The sequence below is a fragment of the Pseudophryne corroboree genome, assembly GCF_028390025.1.
Source record: "Pseudophryne corroboree isolate aPseCor3 chromosome 3 unlocalized genomic scaffold, aPseCor3.hap2 SUPER_3_unloc_37, whole genome shotgun sequence".
Taxonomy (NCBI): Eukaryota; Metazoa; Chordata; class Amphibia; order Anura; family Myobatrachidae; genus Pseudophryne; species Pseudophryne corroboree.
The window spans coordinates 850,067-874,941 of NW_026967527.1; the positions used below are offsets into that span (position 1 = coordinate 850,067).

The following is a 24,875-nucleotide window of genomic DNA, read 5'->3' on the forward strand; positions in this document are numbered from 1 at the left end:
GTGAGACAGTGTCTCTGGCATGTCACAATCCGGGTATCTGGACGCCATTACTTACCATTCAGATGTCTCCTGAGGCTGGCTCAGCGTTCCAGGGACGGATCTCGCCTGCGTTGCTGATGTCCATACTGTACATCTCCCTCCTGTCACTCTAAAGCGCTGTCATAAGCGGCTTCATGTTAAGTCTTAGAATGGCGTCTCCAGCCCTCCGTGGCCTCTGCCGCCGTTCCTGTGTTTCCAGTATACAGATTCATCAGTGTGGCGTCTCATGCCTGCCGCGGCCTCCACTGTCATCCATGTGGTTCCAGTATGCAAGTTGTCAGTGTGGCGTCTCCTGCCCTCCGCGGCCTGCGCCGCCATTACTGCTGAATCTCCACATGGTTTCTCAAACTAGCTTTCCCTCCAAGTGCTAACATGGGCGCAGCCATGTTGGTTTCTATCATATGCCTCAGTTTCCACCAATCCGCTGCTCTACTGGAATCTGCATAATTGTTCAGCCAATGCCTGCCTTGCTGCAGGTATAAATATCCTGTGCCTGAACCAGGAAATCGTCAGTGCTTTGGTAGTCAAACCTTGTTTCCAGTCTCTCTCTCCTGTGGTTGTTTTTCCAGGTTTCCAGCTCCTGTCTCCAGCCTCCACTAAGAGACCCGCACCAGCCTACCACCTGCGGTGCAGCCTGACTCTGCAGTCCTCCGTGACTACTCCAGTTTCCAGCTACAGATCCATCTGCTTCCAGCAGAGATCAGCTTCTCTTAAAGTGCCGGTGCTTTTCCTGCAGATTTCCACAAACCACCGGTACCAGTATTTCATCGCTCCCAAGCTTCATACGATCATTTGGCTGGTACCATCCAGCATCCACTCCGTGTTAACACCTGACTGGTTCCAACCAGTACCCACAGCAGCTACTTCATCAACAGCGGACCAGCTTTCCGAGGAACATCAGCTGGTGTGTTCCTGGGCTATTCTCACTACTACAGTCGGGCCTGGTAAGGACTTTCCATCTCAAGGACAATAAGAACTGTACCTAATTCTACCAGAGCCCTGTGGCCATTGCCAACCCGTAGTACCCAGGAACTGTGATATACTTACTGTTGATTATAATATTTATTTTACCACTGCTGTGACACATGGAGCTTGTTTAATAAATGATTATTGACTTTTACTTTGGTTGTCGTGGTCACGCCTTCGGGCAATCTTCCTACGTGTAACTTACATGTCCAGGGGTCTGATTCAACCTCCCAGGTTCCACTACATCTCAGCCCCTACAACTGAGGCTTCCTCCCGTCAGCTCAGGCCCTCAGTTGTGACATGGCACAGCTGTGTAATCATGATGTGAGTGTGTATGCTTAGTGAGTACTGCAGTGTAGCAGTGTGGTGGGGAGAAGGGGGTTGCTACACCAATGAGTCAAGGAATGGAGTAGTTGGATGGGACTCACACAGCAGGTGGTGAAAAGCTTAAAAAGGAGTGGGTGGATGGGGAAGGATCTGGTAGGTTCAGAAGGGATTAGTGAGGGTAAGGACTCTCAAGGAAAATTGGAGTGGGATCCCACAGGTACCAAACTGGGTAAAGAGCAGCTCTTAGGAAGGAAATAGGTAAGACAGACCGTGTTTGACCCTTCTTTACCTCATGCAGGGTCGATCTTTGGACTCTCCAGTTCCTCAGGGGGCTGTGGATCCTTGTTGCCCACTACCTGGCAGTTCTGTGGTCATCTCAGGCCATGAACCTCCCAGATGCCAGGCCTCCATATAAACATGAAATGGTCATGGAGATGGTCCTGGGCTCTGTGGAGTAGGTGGAAAAAGCAAAGGAGAGTTGTGACCCTTCTGAAGGGGCAATGGTGGACATTGTGATTGGTGAAGGGAAGGTTTTGTGGGAAAAGAGGGAGTTATGCCATATATCTCAGCAGCATGGGTCCTCAGCCTATATGATGTGCCACCATTAATGTGGATTCTGTCTTGTCCGACCAAGCTTGATTTACGGGCTTTGTAATTTTTTTAAGCAGGATAAAGGCTGAGTTTTTTATTTCTGCAGTGTCCACCGTGCCATCACTTACCTGTATGCTTACACGAAACAGAATGATGGAAAATTTTCACGGTTTCTTTACATCTTCTGGGGTCCACTCCGAGATTAGACATTATGGCGTAATTACTCAGACGGGAATATAAAACAGAATAAAAAATAAAAGCTTTAATGTAATAATTAGATGCAAACAAAAGCTTTTATTATGAAACACAGGGGAGTATCCGCACCATATAGATGTAACATACAACAAACCACCGCAGATGGAACCCGGGTGACTCTAATGCACATGATAATGTACAGGGTGTATATATGGACAGGATCTTGTATAAGAAAACACTCGACACTCCTGATCAAGATGAGTGTCTGCAACAAGTTAGGCAAACTAGAAGAAGTGAAAACACGTTCCAATGGCCGCCATATTGTCGTGCAGCAATACAGATTGTGCAAACTGGTATTAGACATTCACATTTACATAAAGCACAAGATACAAAATAAACAGCAGAAAAAAGACCTAAGCATTTGGGATGTATTATTTAGGAAGTAAATAGAGGTACATTAATGAAAAGTGTGAGTAACAGTCACCAGTCTGCTTGTGAAGGTCTCTAGAGTGCAGGCCTCTTGGACTGTGCAAGGCAGTGAGTTCCATGGTCAAAGCTAAACGTTCAACCCATAAATGAATGACAGGAGATTCTTGGTACTGCTGGTAACAGTCCATCTGTAGAAGCAAGCAAGCAAGCAGGGCAGTAAGGAGGCAGAAGCTGCTTCTAGTACAGGTTGAGTATCCCATATCCAAATATTCCGAAATACGGAATATTCCGAAATACGGACTTTTTTGAGTGAGAGTGAGATAGTGAAACCTTTGTTTTCTGATGGCTCAATGTACACAAACTTTGTTTAATACACAAAGTTATTAAAAATATTGTATTAAATGACTTTCAGGCTGTGTGTATAAGGTGTATATGAAACATAAATGAATTGTGTAAATGTACACACACTTTGTTTAATGCACAAAGTTCTAAAAAATATTGGCTAAAATTACCTTCAGGCTGTGTGTATAAGGTGTATATGAAACGTAAATGTATTCTGTGCTTAGATTTAGGTCCCATCACCATGATATCTCATTATGGTATGCAATTATTCCAAAATACGGAAAAATCCCATATCCAAAATACCCCTGGTCCCGAGCATTTTGGATAAGGGAGACTCAACCTGTACCTTGGACCATGTAATGTTGGGCTGGGAAGGTCAGTTAGCCAATTATGAAATAGATTTGTCATCTTACAGGCAGCCAGTGAAGGGAGTAGAGAATGGGTGTTATGTGGCAGGAATGAGCTGGTTAGGTAACAGCTTGGCTGCTGCATTCTGTACTAGCTGCAAGCTCTGTAATTCTTTTGCTGGGTGACCCAGGTAGATGGCATTGCAGTAGTCTATGAACTTCTGAGGGAATCAAGTGCTTGATTCTGGCTATGGTCCACAGATGGAAGAATTAGGATTAGTATGTGGCAGATACCTGATGTCTGTGTCAGCCACATACCAGGACAACACAAAGATTCAGCACATGTTTAGTATTTTGCAATTCTGAACACCAAAGCAAAAATCCAGATGGTTGGTAAAGCTGTAGTCTTGTCCTTTGTTGGTGAGCTTCTATTATGTTTCACAAAGACTGAGTCACAGCCAACTGGCATCATCAACCCCAGGCGCTCAGCTAGACAACCATTTAGGATTGGTATTAGGTTCTCAGTACATGGTGCAAAAAGCAGGCAATCTGCATAGCAGTGGTAGACCAGGCCATGACGTCTGATTATATCACCCAGTGGTAGCATGTATATTTTATAAAGCATAAGAGATCGTATTCACCCTTGAGGAACATTGGACGGCAGTGATAATTATACTCCAGAAGATGTAAATGGTTCCGTACTTGGGTAATGTCTAATATGTTCAACAAGAGCAGATTTATTTCTCTCACAGCATGAAAATGGCTTCTCATCTGTGAAATCGCTGATGTTTAACAAGAACTGATTTCCGTGCAAAACATTTCCCACACTGAGAACAGGAAAATGGCTTCTCACCTGTGTGACTCCTCTGATGTCTAACAAGATGTGATGTCGATGAAAAACATTTCCCACACTCAGAACAGGAAAATGGCTTCTCACCTGTGTGACTCCTCTGATGTCTAACAAGATGTGATGTCGATGAAAAACATTTCCCACACTCAGAACAGGAAAATGGCATCTCACCTGTGTGACTTCTCTGATGTATAACAAAATATGATTTGTGTGCAAAACATTTCCCACACTCAGAACAGGAAAATGGCATCTCACCTGTGTGACTTCTCTGATGTATAACAAGATGTGATGTCGATAAAAAACATTTCCCACACTCAGAACAGGAAAATGGCTTCTCACCTGTGTGACTTCTCTGATGTATAACTAAATGTGATTTGTGTGCAAAACATTTCCCACACTCAGAACAGGAATACGGCTTCTCACCTGTGTGACTTCTCTCATGTCTAACAAGAGCTGATTTCTGTGTAAAACATATCCCACACTCAGAACAGGAATATGGCTTCTCACCTGTGTGACTTCTCTGATGTATAACAAGATGTGATGTCGATGAAAAACATTTTCCACACTCAGAACAGGAAAATGGCTTCTCACCTGTGTGACTCCTCTGATGTCTTCCAAGATGTGATGTCGATGAAAAACATTTCCCACACTCAGAACAGGAAAATGGCATCTCACCTGTGTGACTTCTCTGATGTATAACAAAATATGATTTGTGTGCAAAACATTTCCCACACTCAGAACAGGAAAATGGCATCTCACCTGTGTGACTTCTCTGATGTATAACAAAATATGATTTGTGTGCAAAACATTTCCCACACTCAGAACAGGAAAATGGCTTCTCACCTGTGTGACTTCTCTGATGTGGAACAAGATGTGATTTCAGTGCAAAACATTTCCCACACTCAGAACAGGAAAATGGCTTCTCACCTGTGTGACTTCTCTGATGTATAACAAGAGCTGATTTCTGTGTAAAACATATCCCACACTCAGAACAGGAATATGGCTTCTCACCTGTGTGACTTCTCTCATGTCTAACAAGATATGATTTATATGTAAAACATTTCCCACACTCAGAACATGGAAATGGACTCTCACCTGCCTTAGCTGTCTGATTGGTAATACGCTTTGTGTTCTGTGTAAAACATTTGGCATCTATAGAACAGGGAAACACTGTATCTACTGTCAGAGCTGTAACAGATGCACCAATATCAGAGTGATCAGGAGAACATTTCCCAGGATCAGAGAGACCAGCTGATAGAGCTGGATGTATAATTGGGGTAATGGGGTTAGCTCCTGGAGAATCCTGTCTACTGTCGTTATCGGTTATTTCAGAATCCAGGGATAACATTAGATGTCCTTCTGAGATATTCCTGCTTGTGTGTCCATCTGCTGGAAATAAAATACATTAATATATAAAATGAATAGACAATACACAGGGTGTTACAGGACACAATATATAATTCTATAACTGACATGTTTTACCTGAAATCATTGCTTTTATGTTTATTAAAAAACAAAAAAAAGCTAGGATGCTTAGACTGGAGCTTGATCAACACTGAACGCTCATGTGGGATTACTAGAGGTGACATGGACGCTCATGTGGGAGTACTAGAGGTGACAAATGCAAAATCATGCACTTGGGTCTCAAAAATCCAAAGGCTAAATATAGTATTAATGGCACTATACTGGAAACTACTGAGGAGGAAAGGGATCTAGGAGTCACTATTTCAGATGACTTAAAGGTAGGTAAGCAATGTAACAAAGCAATGAGGAAGGCTAGTCAGATGCTTGGCTGCATTGGGAGAGGAATCAGCAGCAGAAATAAATAAGTAATAATGCCATTGTATAGGTCATTGCTACGGCCTCATCTAGAATACAGTGTTCAATTCTGGAGGCCATATCTTCAAAAGGATATTAATACATTAGAAACTGTACAAAGAAGGGCAACTAAAATGGTGCATGGCCTACATCACAAAACATACCCAGAAAGACTAAGAAATCTCAATATGTATAGTTTGGAGCAGAGAAGGGAAAGGGGGGACTTGATAGAAAACTTTCAAATATACCAAGGGTTTTAACAAAATCCAGGAGGGAAACATTCTCCAAATGAAGAGAAGCAATAGGACACGGGGACATGCACTGAGACTGGAGGGGGGGGTTCAGTGGAAATTTGCGGGAAAATTACTTCACAGAAACGGTAGTGGACAAGTGGAATAGCCTCCCATCGGAGGTGGTAAAGGCTAAGACAGTAGAGCAATTTAAACATGCATGGGATAGACAAAGGATATCCTTACAAAGAAATAAGGATCAAACAAGGTTAGAGATAAAAATAATGTAAAAAAAAAAAAAGGGGGCAGACTAGATGGGCCAAGTGGTTCTTATCTGCCGTCAAATTCTATGTTTCTATGACATGGACGCTCATGTGGGACTACTAGAGGTGACATGGACGCTCATGTGGGATTACTAGAGGTGACATGGACGCTCATGTGGGATTACTAGAGGTGACATGGGCGCTCGTAGGTTTACTAGAGGTGACATGGGCGCTCATGTGGGATTACTAGAGGTGACATGGACGCTCATGTGGGATTACTAGAGGTGACATGGACGTTCATGTGGGATTACTAGAGGTGACACGGACGCTCATGTGGGATTACTAGAGGTGACACGGACGCTCATGTGGGATTGCTAGAGTGGACATGGATGCTCATGTGGGATTACTAGAGGTTACATGGACGCTCATGTGGGATTACTAGAGGTGACATGGACGCTCATGTGGGATTACTAGAGGTGACATGGGCGCTCATATGGGATTACTAGAGGTGACATGAACGCTCATGTGGGATTACTACAGGTGACATGGGCTTTGCAATAATAAAACAGCAAAGAAGAGAAAGTGCTGTCCTGTTTGCGCAATAATAATAGGATTTTAATATACCTACCGGTAAATCCTTTTTTCGTAGTCCGTAGAGGATGTTGGGGATGCATCAAAGACCATGGGGTATAGACGGGTCCTGTGGAGCCTTGGGCACTATAAAATTTGAATAGTGTAGGTTGGCTCCTCCCTCTATGCCACTCCTCCAGACCTCAGTTTAGGAACTGTGCCCGAGGAGATGGACAACCTCGAGAGAGGATACTACAAAATTGTGTGGTGAGATTTCACCAAATCACACTGAATTTATAACATGCAACCACATGTAACTCAATGAAAACATGTCAGTATACATGACCAAAGAGTGGCAACAAATGCTGCCATTACTGAACAAGTAACAACCGTGCAGGAAAACATCAGCACTGGGCGGGCGCCCAACATCCTCTATGGACTACGAGAAAAGGATTTACCGGTAGGTATATTAAAATCCTATTTTCTCTTATTTCCTAGAGGATGTTGGGGATGCATCAAAGACCATGGGGCCTATACCAAAGCTCCCACTAGGGGAGGGAAAGTGCTGATGTACCCTGCAAACTAATTGACCCAACTGGAGGTCATCAGAGGCTAAAGTATCAAACTTGTAGAATTTAGCAAATGCGTTTGATCCTGCCCACGCAACTGCTCAGCAAATTTGTAGTGCCGAGACACCTCGGGCAGATGTCCAGAAAGAGCCCACTATACGAGTAGAGTGATGCTTTACCGATTTAGGTTCCGGCAAACCTGCCGCAGAAAACATGCTGAATAGTACATTCGATCCAGCGAGAAATAGTCTGCTTAGAAGCAGCACACCCAATTTTAATCGGGATCAATGCTCTTCACATATACCTTCAAAGCCCGGACCACGTCCAAGGACTTACTGAAGTAGAAATGTCAGTAGCCACTGACACCACAACAGGTTGGTTGATATGAGACGTCTACGGTATTGTCCCAGCACGATTTCCTTATTCTTCACAGGTCCACCTTTCTCCAAATAATCCTCTCATAAAAGAACGTCTTGTGTAATTGATGTCCTTGACAGCAGGTGATCACTTGTTCGCACTTTCTTACAGGTCTCCCGTGCACCCGGCGCCTCCTCGGTCGGGAAAGGGACGGAAGTGATTGCGGTAAATCTCGGTTCCTCGCACGGCCGCTGCCGCTACAGCCAGCACACTCCAAACCAGGCCGGCCACTCCCCCCACATTCACTGACTTTTGCATGCGACACGTGATTGGCCGCGGGCGCAGTCTGTCAGTGAATGTGGGGGGAGTGGCCGGCCTGGTTTGGAGTGTGCTGGCTGTAGCGGCAGCGGCCGTGCGAGGAACCGAGATTTACCGCAATCACTTCCGTCCCTTTCCCGACCGAGGAGGCGCCGGGTGCACGGGAGACCTGTAAGAAAGTGCGAACAAGTGATCACCTGCTGTCAAGGACATCAATTACACAAGACGTTCTTTTATGAGAGGATTATTTGGAGAAAGGTGGACCTGTGAAGAATAAGGAAATCGTGCTGGGACAATACCGTAGACGTTTCTGAACTATTAATTTTGTACCTATGTGTTTAAGGTGGTAGCGCCCAAGCTATATTCAAAATTTGTTTATTTAGATTATTCAGTATTGGTGATTGGGAATCATCTGAATGTATCTGGGCAGCTTTTAATCCACTAAGCGCTATTGTCTGATCCATATCTCTATATTTTGGTTGATATGAGAAACCGACACAACCCTTGGAAGGAATTGTTGACGCGTCCTTAGCGCAACTCAAAATTCATGAAAAAACAAAGAGGGCTCTTGTGGGATAAGGCCCCACATTCCAACACCCGCCTTGCGGATGTCAATGCTAACAAAGTGATCAGCTTTCATGTAAGAAACTGAAATTCTGCCTCTCATAAAGGTTCAATGAATCTGAATGCAGGACTTGTAACATAACAGCAACATCCTATGGCTCCGTAGGAGGCACACAAAAAAAAAGAGGCTGTATCCACAGAATCCCTTTCAAGAAAGTCTGCACCGCAGGAAACGCAGCCAATGGTTTCCGGAAGAAAAAACAAACAAGGCCGAAAACTGAACCTTGAGCAAGCCTAATCGTAGGCCCACAACCACACGGGACTGTGGAAAGAGAAGGAAAAGACCTAAGTGGAACCCCACTAAAGGAAGTTTCTTGGACGTACACCAAGACATCTTTCCTCCAATAACTATGGTAAAGTCTTGACGTGACTCCATCCCCTGCCTGAATAGCATAGGGATGACTTTGCTCGGAATACCATTCCGAGCTAATATCAGCCGCACAACTTCCATATCATCAAACTGATATGCGGTAAGTGTTTATTAAGAACTGACCCCTGCATACGCAGGTCCTTTTGATGATGCGGAAGCCTTCAAACCTTAGGAAGTAACCTGAGAGCCTGAAAACAAGCTCTCCTTGGCCGTCCCAGGGCAATGAGGGACGCTAGATTTTATGTTCCATTAAGTGTAACTGGAGAGAACACCTCCACTGACTAAACGCCCCTGGAACCAACAGAGGGCTGACTGCCACTGAATGTGGGTTTGTTCTGGAACCCAGTGTTCAAAACTTTATTTTGAGATAAAACATTCGTTCCACCCTACAGAGGAACGTACCAAATGTTTTAGTTTTTTGACGTAAACTATGTCAGTCCGACCTTCGTTACAGAATGCTTGTGCGAAGAAGTCAGACAAGTCGTGGAAGTTCTCCCCTTGCGCGAATGTCTGTCAAACTTTCTCCTGAGAGAGGAGGATCCAGGTCCGACTTCTGAACCTGCGTTCCTCGAGTAGATGGAACCATTTTACCCCTTTTCAGGGAATGAAATCTAGGTGGAAGCTCAACGGCGTGCTCACTGTTACATCCCAAGATGTGCTCTGAACACTTGTCCTAGAGATTTCGCTAGAAGAACTCGTTCTGGAATCGTTAAATTACGCCACAGCAGTGCTGTGAGATATTATGGGATTAGGGAAGATGTGAACATCTGGACAAGGATCCTCTGCAACTACGAGAGGCCTAAGAACCTCCGGAACTGATCTAACAGTGTCGCATTGCCAACCATATGTAGGTATGAAGCAAAGGTCAAGTGGGAAGCGGGCCTAGCCCCGCCAGTCGTAGAGACTGCCTTTCCAAATGGAAATCAGAGATTTAGTTTCCAAATTTCTTTTGATAATTCCGCCAGGTGGGAGCCAGTTAAGTCATTGACTTGCGACCGTAGGTAATGCATACCCGTAGCGGATCCCTGTCTCCCACCTGAGTGGACTTCCAGGGGGAAGCGTCATGCGAAAATAGTAGGTGGAACAGATGTCATATTCTGTTCCTGCCCCTCCTTTCCTGAAAAAAAGGCGGGGACCTCGGGACCTTACCGTTATCCGGCCCCTAGGGTCAAGAAAAGAGCATCCCTACCAATCGAACATTTATATACATATATAAAATTCTAACAGAGGTCCTGCATACTTTCCAATAGTACTGGAAACCCATGCACCCACAATAGGTGGCCTGAAGACAGTTTTACTGTCCGAGTATATAAATGGGAGTGTAGGCTCAAGTATGCGGCCAGCCTGTTCTTTCAGTGATGCTGAACCGGGGACGGGTCAGGTAATAGTAATCTGATAATCTGGACACAGCGGTGTGCACCACAGGAGAAATCCCCCAATATGTCTTATCCTTTTCAGGACAAGGCTAAGCCGTGAAAATACCCTTAAGAATCAGGACTTATGTGCCTGGGATTTTCCAGGTGTGTTCAAACATATCATCAGAAATAGGGGATGTTATCACAAGCTTCGTATTTATAGTAAAATAATCTCTCATCTCCTGTGCAGGAGTGTAACAGCGATTTCTAACTCTTCCCCGAAGTTTGCATCATAGTTTGAATACACTTTGCTAGGATAGCATTCTGTCTACAGATCCCCTCTCACGTCCCCGTGTCGACATCTGACGACTTGCATTATACGTGTAAAAGCACGCTTCGAGGGACATGAGGGGTCTAAAGAAGTTTTCAAATTGTATAAATATATCATTCAACTGAGAAATTATAAACTTAACTTCTGTAAATCCTCATCATGGGGACCAGGAGACATGATACCGTCCTGTCTTACTGACATGAAGCAATAGCTGAATTACATTCTGCATTGACTGACGTATATATATATATTTTCCTTATAGACATGATATACTGTAATGTTACACATACACAGATACACAGTTTGTATACTGATTTATCAGATTAATAGGACAGGAATTCATACAGTCCACATCCTCTGATATACTCTTTAGACTGATAATGTGAACTTTCACCCTCATACCAAGACGGTCTGCAACATTTACCTCAGAGAATAATCAGATCAATACAGAAGTATGAACCAGCCACATACCAGCGCTACTAGAAACTTTTTTTATAACCTTCTACTGAATTAAGTAATACATTAACATCATCCCAAAATACATCCCCCTATACTTATAACACCCTGTTACCAGTGAGTTATGAGCAGCGGTGCAAGTATGCGGGTACGGGCAGGAACGGCGTACCCTTAAGAATTTAGCCGTGGGTATGCCGTACCCGCACCGACGGGCCGCCGCTCCTCTTCCCTCCCTGCCTCTGCTGATCCCCGCACCACCGCTGATGTGAGGGGAGGAGAGTGCAGCCTGCGCCTCTCCTTCCCCTCAGTCTCCGGCGGGTACAGGTGCCTTTGTTCAAGTCAGTGCTGCCCGTGAGCCAATCAGAGCTCGCGGGACCGATCCTCCCGAAGAAGTAAGGGCCATGGATCTTCCAACAGAAGATCCAGCAGATACGCATACCAACCCCTTCTTGGTCTGTCCCGAGCAATGAGGATTGCCAAAACCTTTGTTCTTCTTACAAGTTGAAGAACTCTTGGAATCAGAGGAAGTGGGGGGAACACATACACTGACGTGAACACCCACGGTGTTACCAGTGTGTCCACTGCCAATGCCTGCGGGTCTCTCGACCTGGAACAGTACCTCCACAGCTTCTTGTTGAGATGGGAGGCCATCATGTCTATGTGAGGTACCGCCACCAATCAGGTTACCTCATCGAACACCTCAAGGTGGAGGCCCCTCTCTCCTGGATAGAGATAGTGTCTGCTGAGGAAGTCTGCTTCCCAGTTGTCTGCTCCCGGAATAAAGATTGCAGACATCGCCACTGCGTGCCTTTCTGCCCAGAGGAGGATTCTTGACACCTCTGACATTGCAGCCCTGCTCTTTGTTCCACCTTGTTGGTTTATGTAGGCCACTGTTGTCACATTGTCCAACTGCACCTGAACAGCTCGATCCTGTAAGTGGTGTGCTGCTTGAAGAAGGCCATTGTACACGGCCCTTAGCTCCAGGATGTTTATTGGGAGAAGAGATTCTTGATACGAACACCTTCCTTGGAAGGTTTCTCCCTGAGCGACCGCTCCCCAACCTCTTAGACTTGCATCCGGGGTTAGAAAAATCCAGTCCTGAACCCCGAACCTTCGGCCTTCCAGAAGGTGTGGTAGTTGTAGCCACCAGAGGAGCAAAATCCTGGCTCATGGTGACAGACGTATCCTCTGGTGCATATGTAGGTGAAATCCCGACCACTGGTCCAAGAGATCCATCTGAAAGGATCGAGCATGAAACCTTCCATGCTGCAGAGCCTCGTAGGAGGCAACCATCTTCCCCAGAAGGCAGATGCACTGATGAACCGATACCCGGGAAGGCTTCAAGACACCCCGGACCATTGTTTGAATCACCAATGCTTTTTACACCAGTAGAAACACCCTCTGCACCTCCGTGTCGAGGATCATTCCCAGGAAAGACAGGCTCCTTGTTGGCTCCAGGTGAGACTTTGGAAGTTTCAGTATCCAACCGTGCTCCTTGAGCAGAGTGTCGTGAGAACAATGGATCTTAATAACTTCTCCCTGGACGAAACCTTGATCAGGAGATCGTCCAGATATGGAATTATGTTCACCCCCTGCTTGCTGAGGAGAACCATCATCTCTGCCATCACCTTGGTGAAGACCCTCGGTTGAAACTGATAGTGATCGTTTAACAGTGCAAACCTGAGATAAGCCTCATGCGGCGACCAAATGGGAATGTGGAGGTACGCATCCTTGATGTCCAGGGACACCAGGAATTCCCCCTCTGTCAGTCCTGAGATGACAGCTTGAACTCCCTGAGATAAGGGGTCAAAGACTTTAAACATAGAATTTGTCGGCAGAGAAGAACCACTTGGCCCATCAGTCTGTCCCATTTTTTATTACATTATTTTTATCTCTAACCTTATTTGATCCTTATTTCTTTGTAAGGATATCCTTATGTCTATCCCATGCATGTTTAAATTGCTCTACTGTCTTAGCCTCTACCACCTCCGATGGGAGGCTATTCCACTTGTCCACTACCCTTTCTGTGAAATCATTTTTCCGCAAATTTCCCCTGAACCTCCCCCCCTCCAGTCTCAGTGCATGTCCTCGTGTCCTATTGCTTCTCTTCATTTGGAGAATGTTTCCCTCCTGGACTTTGTTAAAACCCTTGATATATTTGAAAGTTTCTATCATGTCCCCCCTTTCCCTTCTCTGCTCCAAACTATACATATTGAGATTTCTTAGTCTTTCTGGGTATGTTTTGTGATGTAGGCCATGCACCATTTTAGTTGCCCTCCTTTGTACAGTTTCTAATGTATTAATATCCTTTTGAAGATATGGCCTCCAGAACTGAATACAGTATTCTAGATGAGGCCGTACCAATGACCTATACAGTGATTATTACTTCTTTCTTTCTGCTGCTGATTCCTCTCCCAATGCAGCCAAGCATCTGAATAGCCTTCCTGATTGCTTTGTTACATTGCTTACCTGCCTTTAAGTCATCTGAAATAGTGACTCCTAGTTCCCTTTCCTCCTCAGTAGTTTCCAGTATAGTGCTATTAATACTATATTTAGCCCTTGTATTTTTGAGACCCAAGTGTATGATTTTGCATTTTTTGGCATTAAACTGTAATTGCCACACTCTTGACCATTCCTCTAGTCTACCTAGATCCTCAATCGTTTGTTTTACCCCACCTGGTGTGTCTACCCTGTGGCATACCTTTGTGTCATCTGCAAAAAGGCATACTTTCCCTTTAATGCCATTTGCAATGTCACCAATAAAGACATTAAAAAGCACTGGCCCAAGTACAGATCCCTGGGGTACTCCACTGGTAACATTTCCCTCCTGTGAATGCACTCCATTTACCACAACTCTCTGTTTTCTATCCTTCAACCAAGATCTTATACATTCAATAATCCTAATATCCAATCCCAAACTTTCAAGTTTATTTAGCAGTCTGCGATGTGGAACAGTGTCAAAAGCCTTACTAAAGTCTAGATAAACTATATCCATGGCTCCACCTTTATCCATAACTTTAGTCACACAGTCAAAAAAGTCAATAAGATTTGTTTGACATGATCTCCCCCCAGTGAGTCCATTGTTTGGGATCCTGTAAATTGCCGGATTTGAGATAATCCACAAGTTTTCCTTTTAAGAGTGTTTCCATCAATTTCCCTACTACAGATGTAAGACTCACTGGTCTGTAGTTGTTTGCCTCTTCCTTGCTTCCACTTTTGTGCAGTGGGACTACATTTGCTCTTTTCCAGTCTTCTGGAATTACTCCTGTAGCTAATGACTGGTTGAATAATTATGTCAATGGTGCTACCAGCACCTCTAAGTTCTTTTAGTATCCTTGGTTGTATCCCATCTGGCCCCATAGATTTGTCCACTTTCAGCTTTGAGAGTTCTGTTAGGACCTTCTCCTCTGTAAATGTACTTGTTTCATTTTCCTGAATATCCCTGCAACTTAACTGTGGCCCCTTCCCTTCTCTTTCAATAGCGAATACTGAGCAAAAATAATCATTAAAATGATCTGCTATTACATTGTCTCCCTCAACAAGACTCCCAGTCTCTGTCTTTAGTTTTATAATTCCACCTTTTGTTTTTATCCTTTCGCTTATATACCTAAAAAAAGTTTTGCCTCCTTTACCCACTGACTGGGCCATTTTCTCCTCAGCTTGTGACTTTGCACTTCTGATTACCTTCTTAGTCTCCTTCTGTCTAACAAGATATATATCTTTGTATTCATTATTTTGTGTCTGCTTATATTTCCTAAAAGCCATCTTTTTTGCTCTCACAATATTTGCTATTTCTTTCGCAAACCACACTGGCTTCCTTTTCCTTGTGTTTTTCCTAACACTTTTGATACAAAGGTCTGTTGCCTTTAATATTGCACATTTTAATGTTTCCCACCTCTCCTGCACTGTTTCCAAGTTCGTCCACGCTGCCAAAGAATCACTTACAAATTTTCCCATCCCTACAAAATCAGCCTTCCTAAAATCCAACACCTTTGTTTTTGTATGGTTTGAGTCATACTCTGTCTTTATGCTGAACCATACTGCTTGATGATCACTGGATCCCAGGTTTTCACCCACTTTTACGTCCGATATTCTGTCTCCATTTAAGTATTAAGTCTAATATTGCTTCTTTCCGAGTGGGTCCCTCACCAATTGGTGGAGGGATGCTCCCTGAAAGGAATTTAAAATGTCCCTACTTCTAGTGGAACAAGCAACAGACACCTCCCAGTTTAAATCAGGAAGATTAAAGTCTCCCATGATTATTACCTCTCCTTTTAATGCCATTTTAGTTATGTCCTGCAATAGGTTCTTGTCGAGTTCCTCTTCCTGACCTGGTGGCCTGTATATCACGCCAATACGAATAATCGACTTTTCCCCTGTTCCTATGGTCACCCAAAGGGCCTCCGTTTTTTCTTCAATACTTGTATTAATGTAGTATTTATGCTTTTTTTTTTTACATACATTGCTACCCCTCCTCCGATTTTTCCAATTCTGTCCTTCCTAAATAAAGTATATCCCAGTATAGCTATGTCCCAGTCATGATTTTCATTGTACCATGACTCTGTAATTGCCCCAATGTCTAGATCATCCCTTGTCATTATTGCAATTAGTTCTGGGATTTTATTTCCTAAGCTCCTAGCATTTGCACACATAAGTTTTGTTTGTGCTTTTTCTTTTCCTAGCTATGTTCTTCTCTCTACCTATTTTTATTTGGTTTTGATCTGCATTATCTTCAGTTGCTGTGGATATGCTTCCTATTCCCTTTGCCTGCAGAAACAATACCTCTGTGTTATTCCTGTTTGGTTCACTGCCCCCCTTTGTTAGTTTAAATAGTTCTTGATGAAGCATCCAAACTGTTCAGTTAGTATTCTTGTTCCTCTTGAAGATGGGTGCAGGCCGTCACTTTTGTATAAGCTGCTATCTTGCCAGATGGTGTGACTTTGGCCTATAAATCCAAATCTCTCCTCATTGCACCATGTCCTCAGCCAAACATTGAATTTTCTGATGCAATGAGTTCTGTCTTCCCCTCGGTGTACTGTCAATACTTCTGAAAAAGATACAGTGGTTGCCACCTGCTTCAGAGCAGTCCCTAACTTCCTAAATTCATCTTTTACGGCAATGAGTTCAGCATTTGCCAGATTTATTTGTCCCTAGGTGGACAAGGACATCCACATCCCCAAGTTCAGAATTGGCCATACAGAACCTTCCGGCGTCGGTACCACGAAAAGGTTCGAATAGTAACCCCTGTTCCACCGATGAGGCGGTACTGGAACAATAACCTCGCACACTACCAATTTTCGGATAGCTTCCAGAAGAATAGCTCTGTCTGCTGGCAAAGCCGGTAAGCCTGATTTAAAGAAACGGTGAGGTGGGAGAGTTTGAAACGCCAGTCTGTACCCCCTGGACACTATATCCTATATCAAAGGGTCCAGGCCAGACGACACCCAGACATGGCTGAAATGTCAGAGTCTTGCTCCCACCTGACCTTCCTCCAGGCTGTGCAGTCCACCGTCATGCGGAGGACTTGAGGGTACCAGAAGCAGGCTTCTGGTCCTGGGAACCTGCAGGAGCAGGCTTTTTTCCTATAGCACAACCACCTCTGAAGAAGGTGTGAGAAGGCTTGTTCTTTCTAGGCCTCGCGGGACGAAAGGCCTGTGACGTGACTGGTGTAAAAGGCTTCTTCGTAGCCGGTGCAGCTGAGGGGAGAAAAGGAGACTTACCCACGGTAGCCGTGGCAATCCATGCATCCAGCGCCTCCCCAAATAAAGCCTGACCTGTGTAGGGTAGGCCCTCCACGCTTTTCCTGGATTCTGCGTCTGCAGACCATTGGCGCAGCCTAGGACACCTGCGAGCCGAGACAGACATGGAGGAGATCCCCGCAGCCGTGGAACCCAGGTCCTTCTTGGAATCTACCAGGAACGCTGCAGAATCCTGAATGTTACGCAAGAATAAATCAACGTCACCTTTATCCATTGTAGTCAAGTCCTCCTGCAGAGTGACTGAACACCTGGCTATAGCTTTAGAAATCCATGCACAGGCAATAGTAGGCCGCAGTATAGCCCCTGAAGCCGTATATATGGATTTGAGCGTAGCATCCACCTTGCGATCAGCCGGGTCCTTCAACGTGGTAGATCCCGGGACTGGTAAAACCACTTATTTTGACAGCCTGGAAACAGAGGCGTCCACTATAGGTGGAGACTCCCATTTCATTCTATGATCCTCTGGGAATGGAAAAGCAGCCAAGACCCTTCTTAGGGATCTGTAATTTTTTCACTGGATTTTCCCAGGCCTTTTCAAATATAGCATTTCATTCCTTAGATGCTGGAAAGGTGAGAGGGACTTCATACTGTCCGTGAAAAAGGCCTCCTCTACCTGCTCAGGAGGAGTGTCCGAAATACGCAACACATCCCGTACGGCCTCAATCATCAACTGCGTCCCCCACGATACATCCCCGTCACCGTCTGCAGTGTCAGAATCGGTGTCTGTGTCATCCTGCATAATCTTGGCAAGCGCACGTTTGTGAGAATGTACCGCAGGGGACCCTGAGAGAGCAGTATCAGACCATACAACCATAGAGGATTGTAATACATGAGTTGCATGCTCAGTTCTTGTAACCCTCTCAGAAATCTGAGGAATAGTTCCCCTAAGAGAGGCTAACCACTCCAGTTCTCTAGCTGGGATCTGCGCTACAACAGTGCAATCCTGATTACATGGGATGGGATCTTCCTGAGAAGATAAATCCTCTGCAGCATATGAGACAGAGTCTCTAGACATGTTTGCTGTTACACACCAATCACCCAACATACACACAGGGTACTGGCAGACAGAGTCCCCCCCCAAAAAAAATGGCAGAGAGACGCAGAGATTGGAGCCCACCCACACACACACAGCGCTATTACAGGTATAGGGAGACCCCAAACCAGCGCTGACTGTGTCCCTTAATAGGTGACAGAGTCTTACACAGCCTCACCTCCCTTCTACAACCCCCTGGTACCGTACAGATAGCTGGAGTTGCACTGGAGGGACTGAACTTCCACTTGGCCTGAGGTTGTGTGTGCTGGCGGAGATCCGCAGACCCCGACAGGCTGGAATGGTCAGTGTAGGGTCAGGCGCTGGCTCGGGGCGCCCCTCACAGCACCGCACCTATGTACCGCTGAGCCGTCCGGGAGCACAGTTAATACTGCGCTCCTACCCTGTAGTCGCCATCTTCACACCGACTCCCTGCTTGTTAGGGGGGGGACGGTGACTCAGCGCCACACTTCAGATCTGCAAGGAGGTGGCGGCATGCTGCTGGGGTGAGCGTTTCCCTGTGGCGGGGAGCAATCTACCCCCTCTAGAGCTCAGTGTCCAGTCAGCGGAGACAGTGGCTCAGACCTCCGCAGGGCGGACACTGCTCCCCCCCTCAGTCCCTCGATGCAGGGAGACTGTTGCCAGCAGCCTCCCTGTAATATAAAAACTCTAAGAAAAACTTTTACTAAGAAAGTTCTGTAGAGCTCCCCTAGCTGTGACCGGCTCCTCCGGGCACATTTTCTAAACTGAGTCTGGTAGGAGGGAGGAGCCAGCCCACTCTATTAAACTCTTTAAGTGCCAGTGGCTCCTGCTGGACCCGTCTATACCCCATGGTAGTAATATGGACCCCAGCATCCTCTAGGACGTAAGAGAAAAGACAATTTGTCCATCGAGTTCAACCTATTTGTGGTTTCCTGTGCAGTATTATTTTTGGACTAAATTTTGTCTGATGCTGATGTCAGCCGTTGTGTTTATTCCTTTTTTTTCTAATAACTATAGTGCGTGACTACGCACCATAATCCTGGATATCCTTATCCATTAGGAATTTATCCAACCCATTCTTAAAGGTGTTGACTGAGTCCGCCATTATAACTCTCAGGCAGGGAATTCCAAACATGTATTGTCCTTACTGCGAAAAAAACATTTCCCCGCTTTGTGCAGAATCTTCTCTCCTCTAACCTAAGCAAGTGTCCATGTGTCCTCTGTGCTGATCTTACCAAACACAGGTCCCGCGCAAGCTCCGTGTATTGTCCCCTTATATATTTGTAGATGTTGATCATGTCCCCTCTTAGTCTCCTCTTTTCCAGTATAAACATGCCTAGCCTAGCAAGCCTTTCCTCGTATTCCAGAGTCTCCATGCCCTTAATTAGTTTGGTCGCCCGCCTCTGAACCTTTTCTAGCTCCAGGATATCCTTTTTGTAGTACGGTGCCCACAACTGCACACAGTATTCAAGATGTGCCACAATAAAAGAAAAAATGGAAAGCGTAACTTATCCTGCGCTCGTCTTTGTTTCCATCGACAGTATTCAGATGCTCAGTGCAAATTATATTGGTGCATAAAAAAAATTAAAGAAATCGATATAGTGAATCACAATTTAATACATATAAAATTCATAAAATACACTTATAAAATCCATACACATATTCATAGCAGCAAAACTTTCATTAAATAGATTGCACAGAAATCCTCATGGGCAGAAAAGAGACTGGTGGATAATTACCAATGTGTATAGAACTGTGAAAACAGTTCTAAATCAGTACAAGGCAGCATGAGCAGAGAGCAGCCATTGCTGTGTCTGGCAGCAGAGTTCCTGAATCACTGAACATCACACCTGAAAAAGACTCCGGTCTGGAGTAGAAACGCGTCGGTGGAACGCACAGGAGCCGTGGGACATTTTACTGGAGGACTTGCCATTCTGTTCCAGGGATTCCCGGGATCCTCCAAAACAAAAACCTGCATGCTGGTTTAGAACTGTTTTCACAGTTCTATACACATTGGTAATTATCCACCAGTCTTTTTTCTGCCCATGAGGACTTCTGTGCAATCTATTTAATGAAATTTTTGCTGCTATAAATATGTGTATGGATTTTATAAGTGTATTTTATGAATTTTATACTGTCGATGGAAACAAAGACGAGCGCAGGATAAGTTACGCTTTCCATTTTTTCTTTTATTGTGGCACTTATGGTTAAGGGAGAAGAATCCTTCAGGAAAGTGTGTCTCTTCCAGCAGCTAGATTGCACACAATTTTTTTCCCTTAAACTATTGTTACAGTATTCAAGATGTGTCCTCACTAGTGATTTATATAACGGGAGTATAATACTCTAGTCCCTAGCATCAATTCCCCGTTTTATGCATGCTAATATCTTATTAACCTTCTTTGCTGCACTCCTACTTTGGGTACTGCTGCTTAGCTAGCTATCTATGAGGACACCCAAGTCCTTTTCCAGTACAGAATCCCCTAATTTTACCCCATTTAGTAGGTAGGTGTTATTTTTGTTCTTGCTACCACAGTGCATTACTTTACACTTGTCTGTGTTGAAGCTCATTCTCGATTTGGCTGCCCATGCTTCTAGTTTAACCAAGTCGTTCTGAAGACTCCGCATCCCCCTCCGTTATTTATAACCTTACACAATTTGGTATCGTCTGCAAAAATTGACACCATGCTCCATAGACCTTCTGACAGGTCGTGAACAATAGTGGTCCTGGTACAGACCCTTGTGGCACACCACTTAGCACTTCAGTCCAATTTGAAAATGATCCATTAACCACAATGCGCTGCTCCCTATTATCTAACCAATTACTGACCCAAGTGCATATTGTGCTCCCTAGCCCTATTCCTTGTAGCTTATAGATAAGACGCATGTGTGGTACTGTGTCGAAAGCTTTGGCAAAGTCTAAAAAGATTACATCCACCTCCTTACCTTGATCAAGGATCGCACTTACTGTTTCATAAAAGCCAAGTAAGTTGGTTTGACATGATCTGTCCTTCACAAATCCATGTTGGTTCCTTTTAATGACCCTATTGAACTTCTGAATACTATCCCTTAGAATACCTCCCAATACTTTCCCCATTATAGATGTAAGACTAACTGGTCTATAATTACCTGGTTCAGCTTTACTCCCCTTTTTGAATACTGGCACTACAGATGGGTCCACGTTTATCTTGACCTTTAATAGGATTAACTGAGACTGGCCAGACGGACTTAATCCCCTGCTGTATTGTTCTTTGTATTGAATTGCTGCTGAGAACAATAGATGAAGGGTTTATGTTAATAAGTCATGTTGTGCCTAGGTGCAGAAAACTAGTCAAGATAACCGTAGACCCATCTGTACTTCCGCTATACACCAGTCTTTGGGAACCATACCTGATATAACTGAATCCTTAAAGATCAAAGATAGCGGTCTGGCAAGTTCAGAGTGAAGCTCCATAAGAACCCTCGGGTGAATTCCATCGGGACCCGGTGACTTATTAATCTTTACATTTATTAATCGGTCACAGACTACCTCCTCACATAAATAAGCACTTAGCAGTGGGACATTATCTTTGGTGACATTGTGTGTTAGTCCCTGCATTTGGTCTTCTCTTGTACATACAGTTGAAAAAAAACTAATTTAGTTTGTCCGCTATGTCATTATCATTTTTGATTAAGACACCCAATTTGTCTTTTAAAGGGTCAGGCATTCCCAAACGCGGTCCTCAAGGCACACCAACAGTGCAGGTTTTAGTGATATCCAGGCTTCAGCACAGATGGTTAAATCAAAATAACTGAGCTACTAATTAAGTCACCTGTGTTCAAGCCTGGATGTCACTAAAACCAGGACTGTTAAGGCCCGTACACACTGGTCAATATATCGGCCGTTGTCTTGAATGGCCGATATATCGCGGGACCGTCGGCCAGTGTGTATGGCCGATACGTCTGTGAACTCCGTCGTTCACAGACGTATCGCGTCGGCTGCGCAGCACAGCCGACAGCCAATATATCTACCGATATATTGACGCGTCGCTGTGTGTGTACGGGGCGGTTGGCCGACCACCCGCACACATGCTGCGGCGGCAGGCGGTGATTGAAAGCTGGACTGGGCAGGCGTGTGTACATGCCCGCCCAGTTCATGACGTCAGTCCCCGACGGATCGGGCAGTGTGAATGCTGAACACACTGCCCGATCCGTCCATAGATATATCTGCAGATCAACTGATCTGCAGATATATCTATTAGTGTGTACCCACTTTTAGTGTGCCTTGAGGACCGTGGTTGGGAAACACTGGTCTATACTCTCCTTTAATCTCTTGCTGTTGATATATTTAAAAAAAAATTGGATTTGCTTTGCATTCCTTCGCTACTAGTTTTTCAGTTTCTACTTTAGCCGCTCTTATTTCTTTTTTGCATATTTTGTTACAATCCTTGAGCCAGTAAGGACTGCTTATGAAAACTGATATTGAATGAGACCATATTGTGGTCGCTGTTTCCTATGGGCTCCCCTACTATAATATTTGATACCAATTCCCCATTGTTTGTTAATACCAGGACTAAGATTGCATTGTACCAGTTGGGTCCTCGATTAATTGAATGAAGTAGATATCATTAGTGTGTGTAAAAACATATTACCCCTAGCAGTATCACATGAATCGTTTTTCCAATTTATCTCTGGATAGTTAAAGTCTCCCATCACTACTATGTCTCCTACTCCTGCTGCTCTTTCACTTTGCTTCAGTAACAATTCCTCATCAGACACATTAATACCAGGCGTCCTGTAGCATAACACCAATAACTTTTTTATTGCTTTACCCCCGCATGCAATTTCTACCCATAACGTCTCAATAGTATTTACAGTCCCCTCTTGAATATCTTCCCGTATATGAGGTTTTAATAACGGCTTTACATAAAGACATACCCCTCCACCCCGTTTATTTAAGCTGTCTGTCCTGAACAGCGTATAACCCTCTAGATTGACTGTCCAATAATGAGATTCATCCCACCAAGTTTCAGTAATGCCTATAGTATCATACTGTTTGCTTGCTGCAAGGATTTCTAGTTCCCCCTTTTTCCTGTAAGGCTTCTAGCATTTACATACATACAATTAAGATCAGTATTTCCCCCTGTGCTAGGCGCATCATTCTCTTTATGCAGCAACGGTGACCCATAATCATTATTAGCTAGTGTTTTGGTAAAAACTTTAATAGCCATGTTATACCCTTGCCGGCTGCTCTTTCCCTACCCCCTACTCCTCCCCCCTTTCATTCACTACTGCCATCCCCACTATTCTCACTGCATGGTCTTACTGACCTATAGTTTCCTACAGTATTGTTTTACTGACCTATAGTTTCCTTCCGTATTGTCTTACTGACCTATAGTTTACTACTGTATTGTCTTACTGACCTATAGTTTCCTTCTGTATTGTCTTACTGACCTATAGTTTCTTCTGTATTGTTTTACTGACCTATAGTTTCTTCTGTATTGTTTTACTGACCTATAGTTTCCTTCTGTATTGTCTTACTGACCTATAGTTTCTTCTGTATTGTTTTATTGACCTATAGTTTCCTTCTGTAATGTCTTACTGACCTATAGTTTCTCACTGTATTGTCTTACTGACCTATAGTTTCTTCTGTATTGTTTTATTGACCTATATTTTCCTTCTGTATTGTCTTACTGACCTATAGTTTCCTACTGTATTGTCTTACTGACCTATAGTTTCCTACTGTATTGTCTTACTGACCTATAGTTTCCTACTGTATTGTCTTGCTGACCTATAGTTTCCTACTGTATTGTCTTACTGACCTATAGTTTCTTAGTGTATTGTCTTACTGACCTATAGTTTCCTACTGTATTGACTTACTGACCTAGTTTCTTCTGTATTGTCTTACTAACCTATAGTTTCTTCTGTATTGTCTTAATGACCTATAGTTTGTCTTACTGACGTATAGTGGCTTACTGTAGTCTTTCTGACCTATAGTTTCCTTCTGTATTGTCTTACTGACCTATAGTTTCCTACTGTATTGTCTTACTGACCTATAGTTTCTTCTGTAATGTCTTACTGACCTATAGTTTATTCTGTATTGTTTTACTGACCTATAGTTTCCTTCTCTATTGTCTTGCTGACCTATAGTTTCTTCTGTATTGTCTTACTGACCTATAGTTTCCTTCTGTATTGTCTTACAGACCTATAGTTTCCTATATACATAGTTTTCCTGTCTATGTATGGTAGGTATGGAAGGGATACCTACCATACATAGACAGTATATATAAGCCTCAGCCTCTCCCTTCTGAAAATGATAATGAATACGGTGTATGTGTGGATACCATGCACATGTAACTGATTCTATTTACAGGAAACAATAGGGAGAGCCCACGGCTGTCTGGCAGTGTTCTAGATGGTAAAGTATTACACATATGAACATATTTCTTCTAAATAAAATATTTCTCACCCTGAGTGATATAATACTGATAGTAAGACAATTCAGTCAATAGTAATCTTTCTTTTAATTAAGTAGTGTGACAGGACGATACCATACGGAAGCACTCGCCGCTTGCCGCGTCCCGTCGACTGCGCACAGAATGGAAGGTCAAGCCGCACGAGGCCTGACCACATAGGGGATTCCCGCTTACCGTCAGTAACCGCCTGTTACTGACTCCACCCACTGCGCTGTGGGCGTGTTCTCGCTGCCACCACCAAACTCCTAACCTGCCGCGGCGTTTGGAACCACGGTTCTGCTCTGTATGTGCCGACGCACTGCTTT

General features: G+C 44.2%; 1 protein-coding gene across 1 annotated transcript in view; it reads right to left on the reverse strand.

Moving 5' to 3' along the window:
• Positions 1–2,165: 2,165 nt before the first annotated feature.
• The window catches only part of LOC134984116 (oocyte zinc finger protein XlCOF6-like), a 40,635-nt gene continuing 17,925 nt past the window's right edge, over positions 2,166–24,875 (reverse strand). The window contains exon 4 of the mRNA XM_063949743.1: positions 2,166–5,475. Coding sequence (XP_063805813.1) covers positions 4,004–5,475 — 1,472 coding nt within the window. The 3' untranslated portion in view covers positions 2,166–4,003. The remainder of the gene's footprint in view (positions 5,476–24,875) is intronic.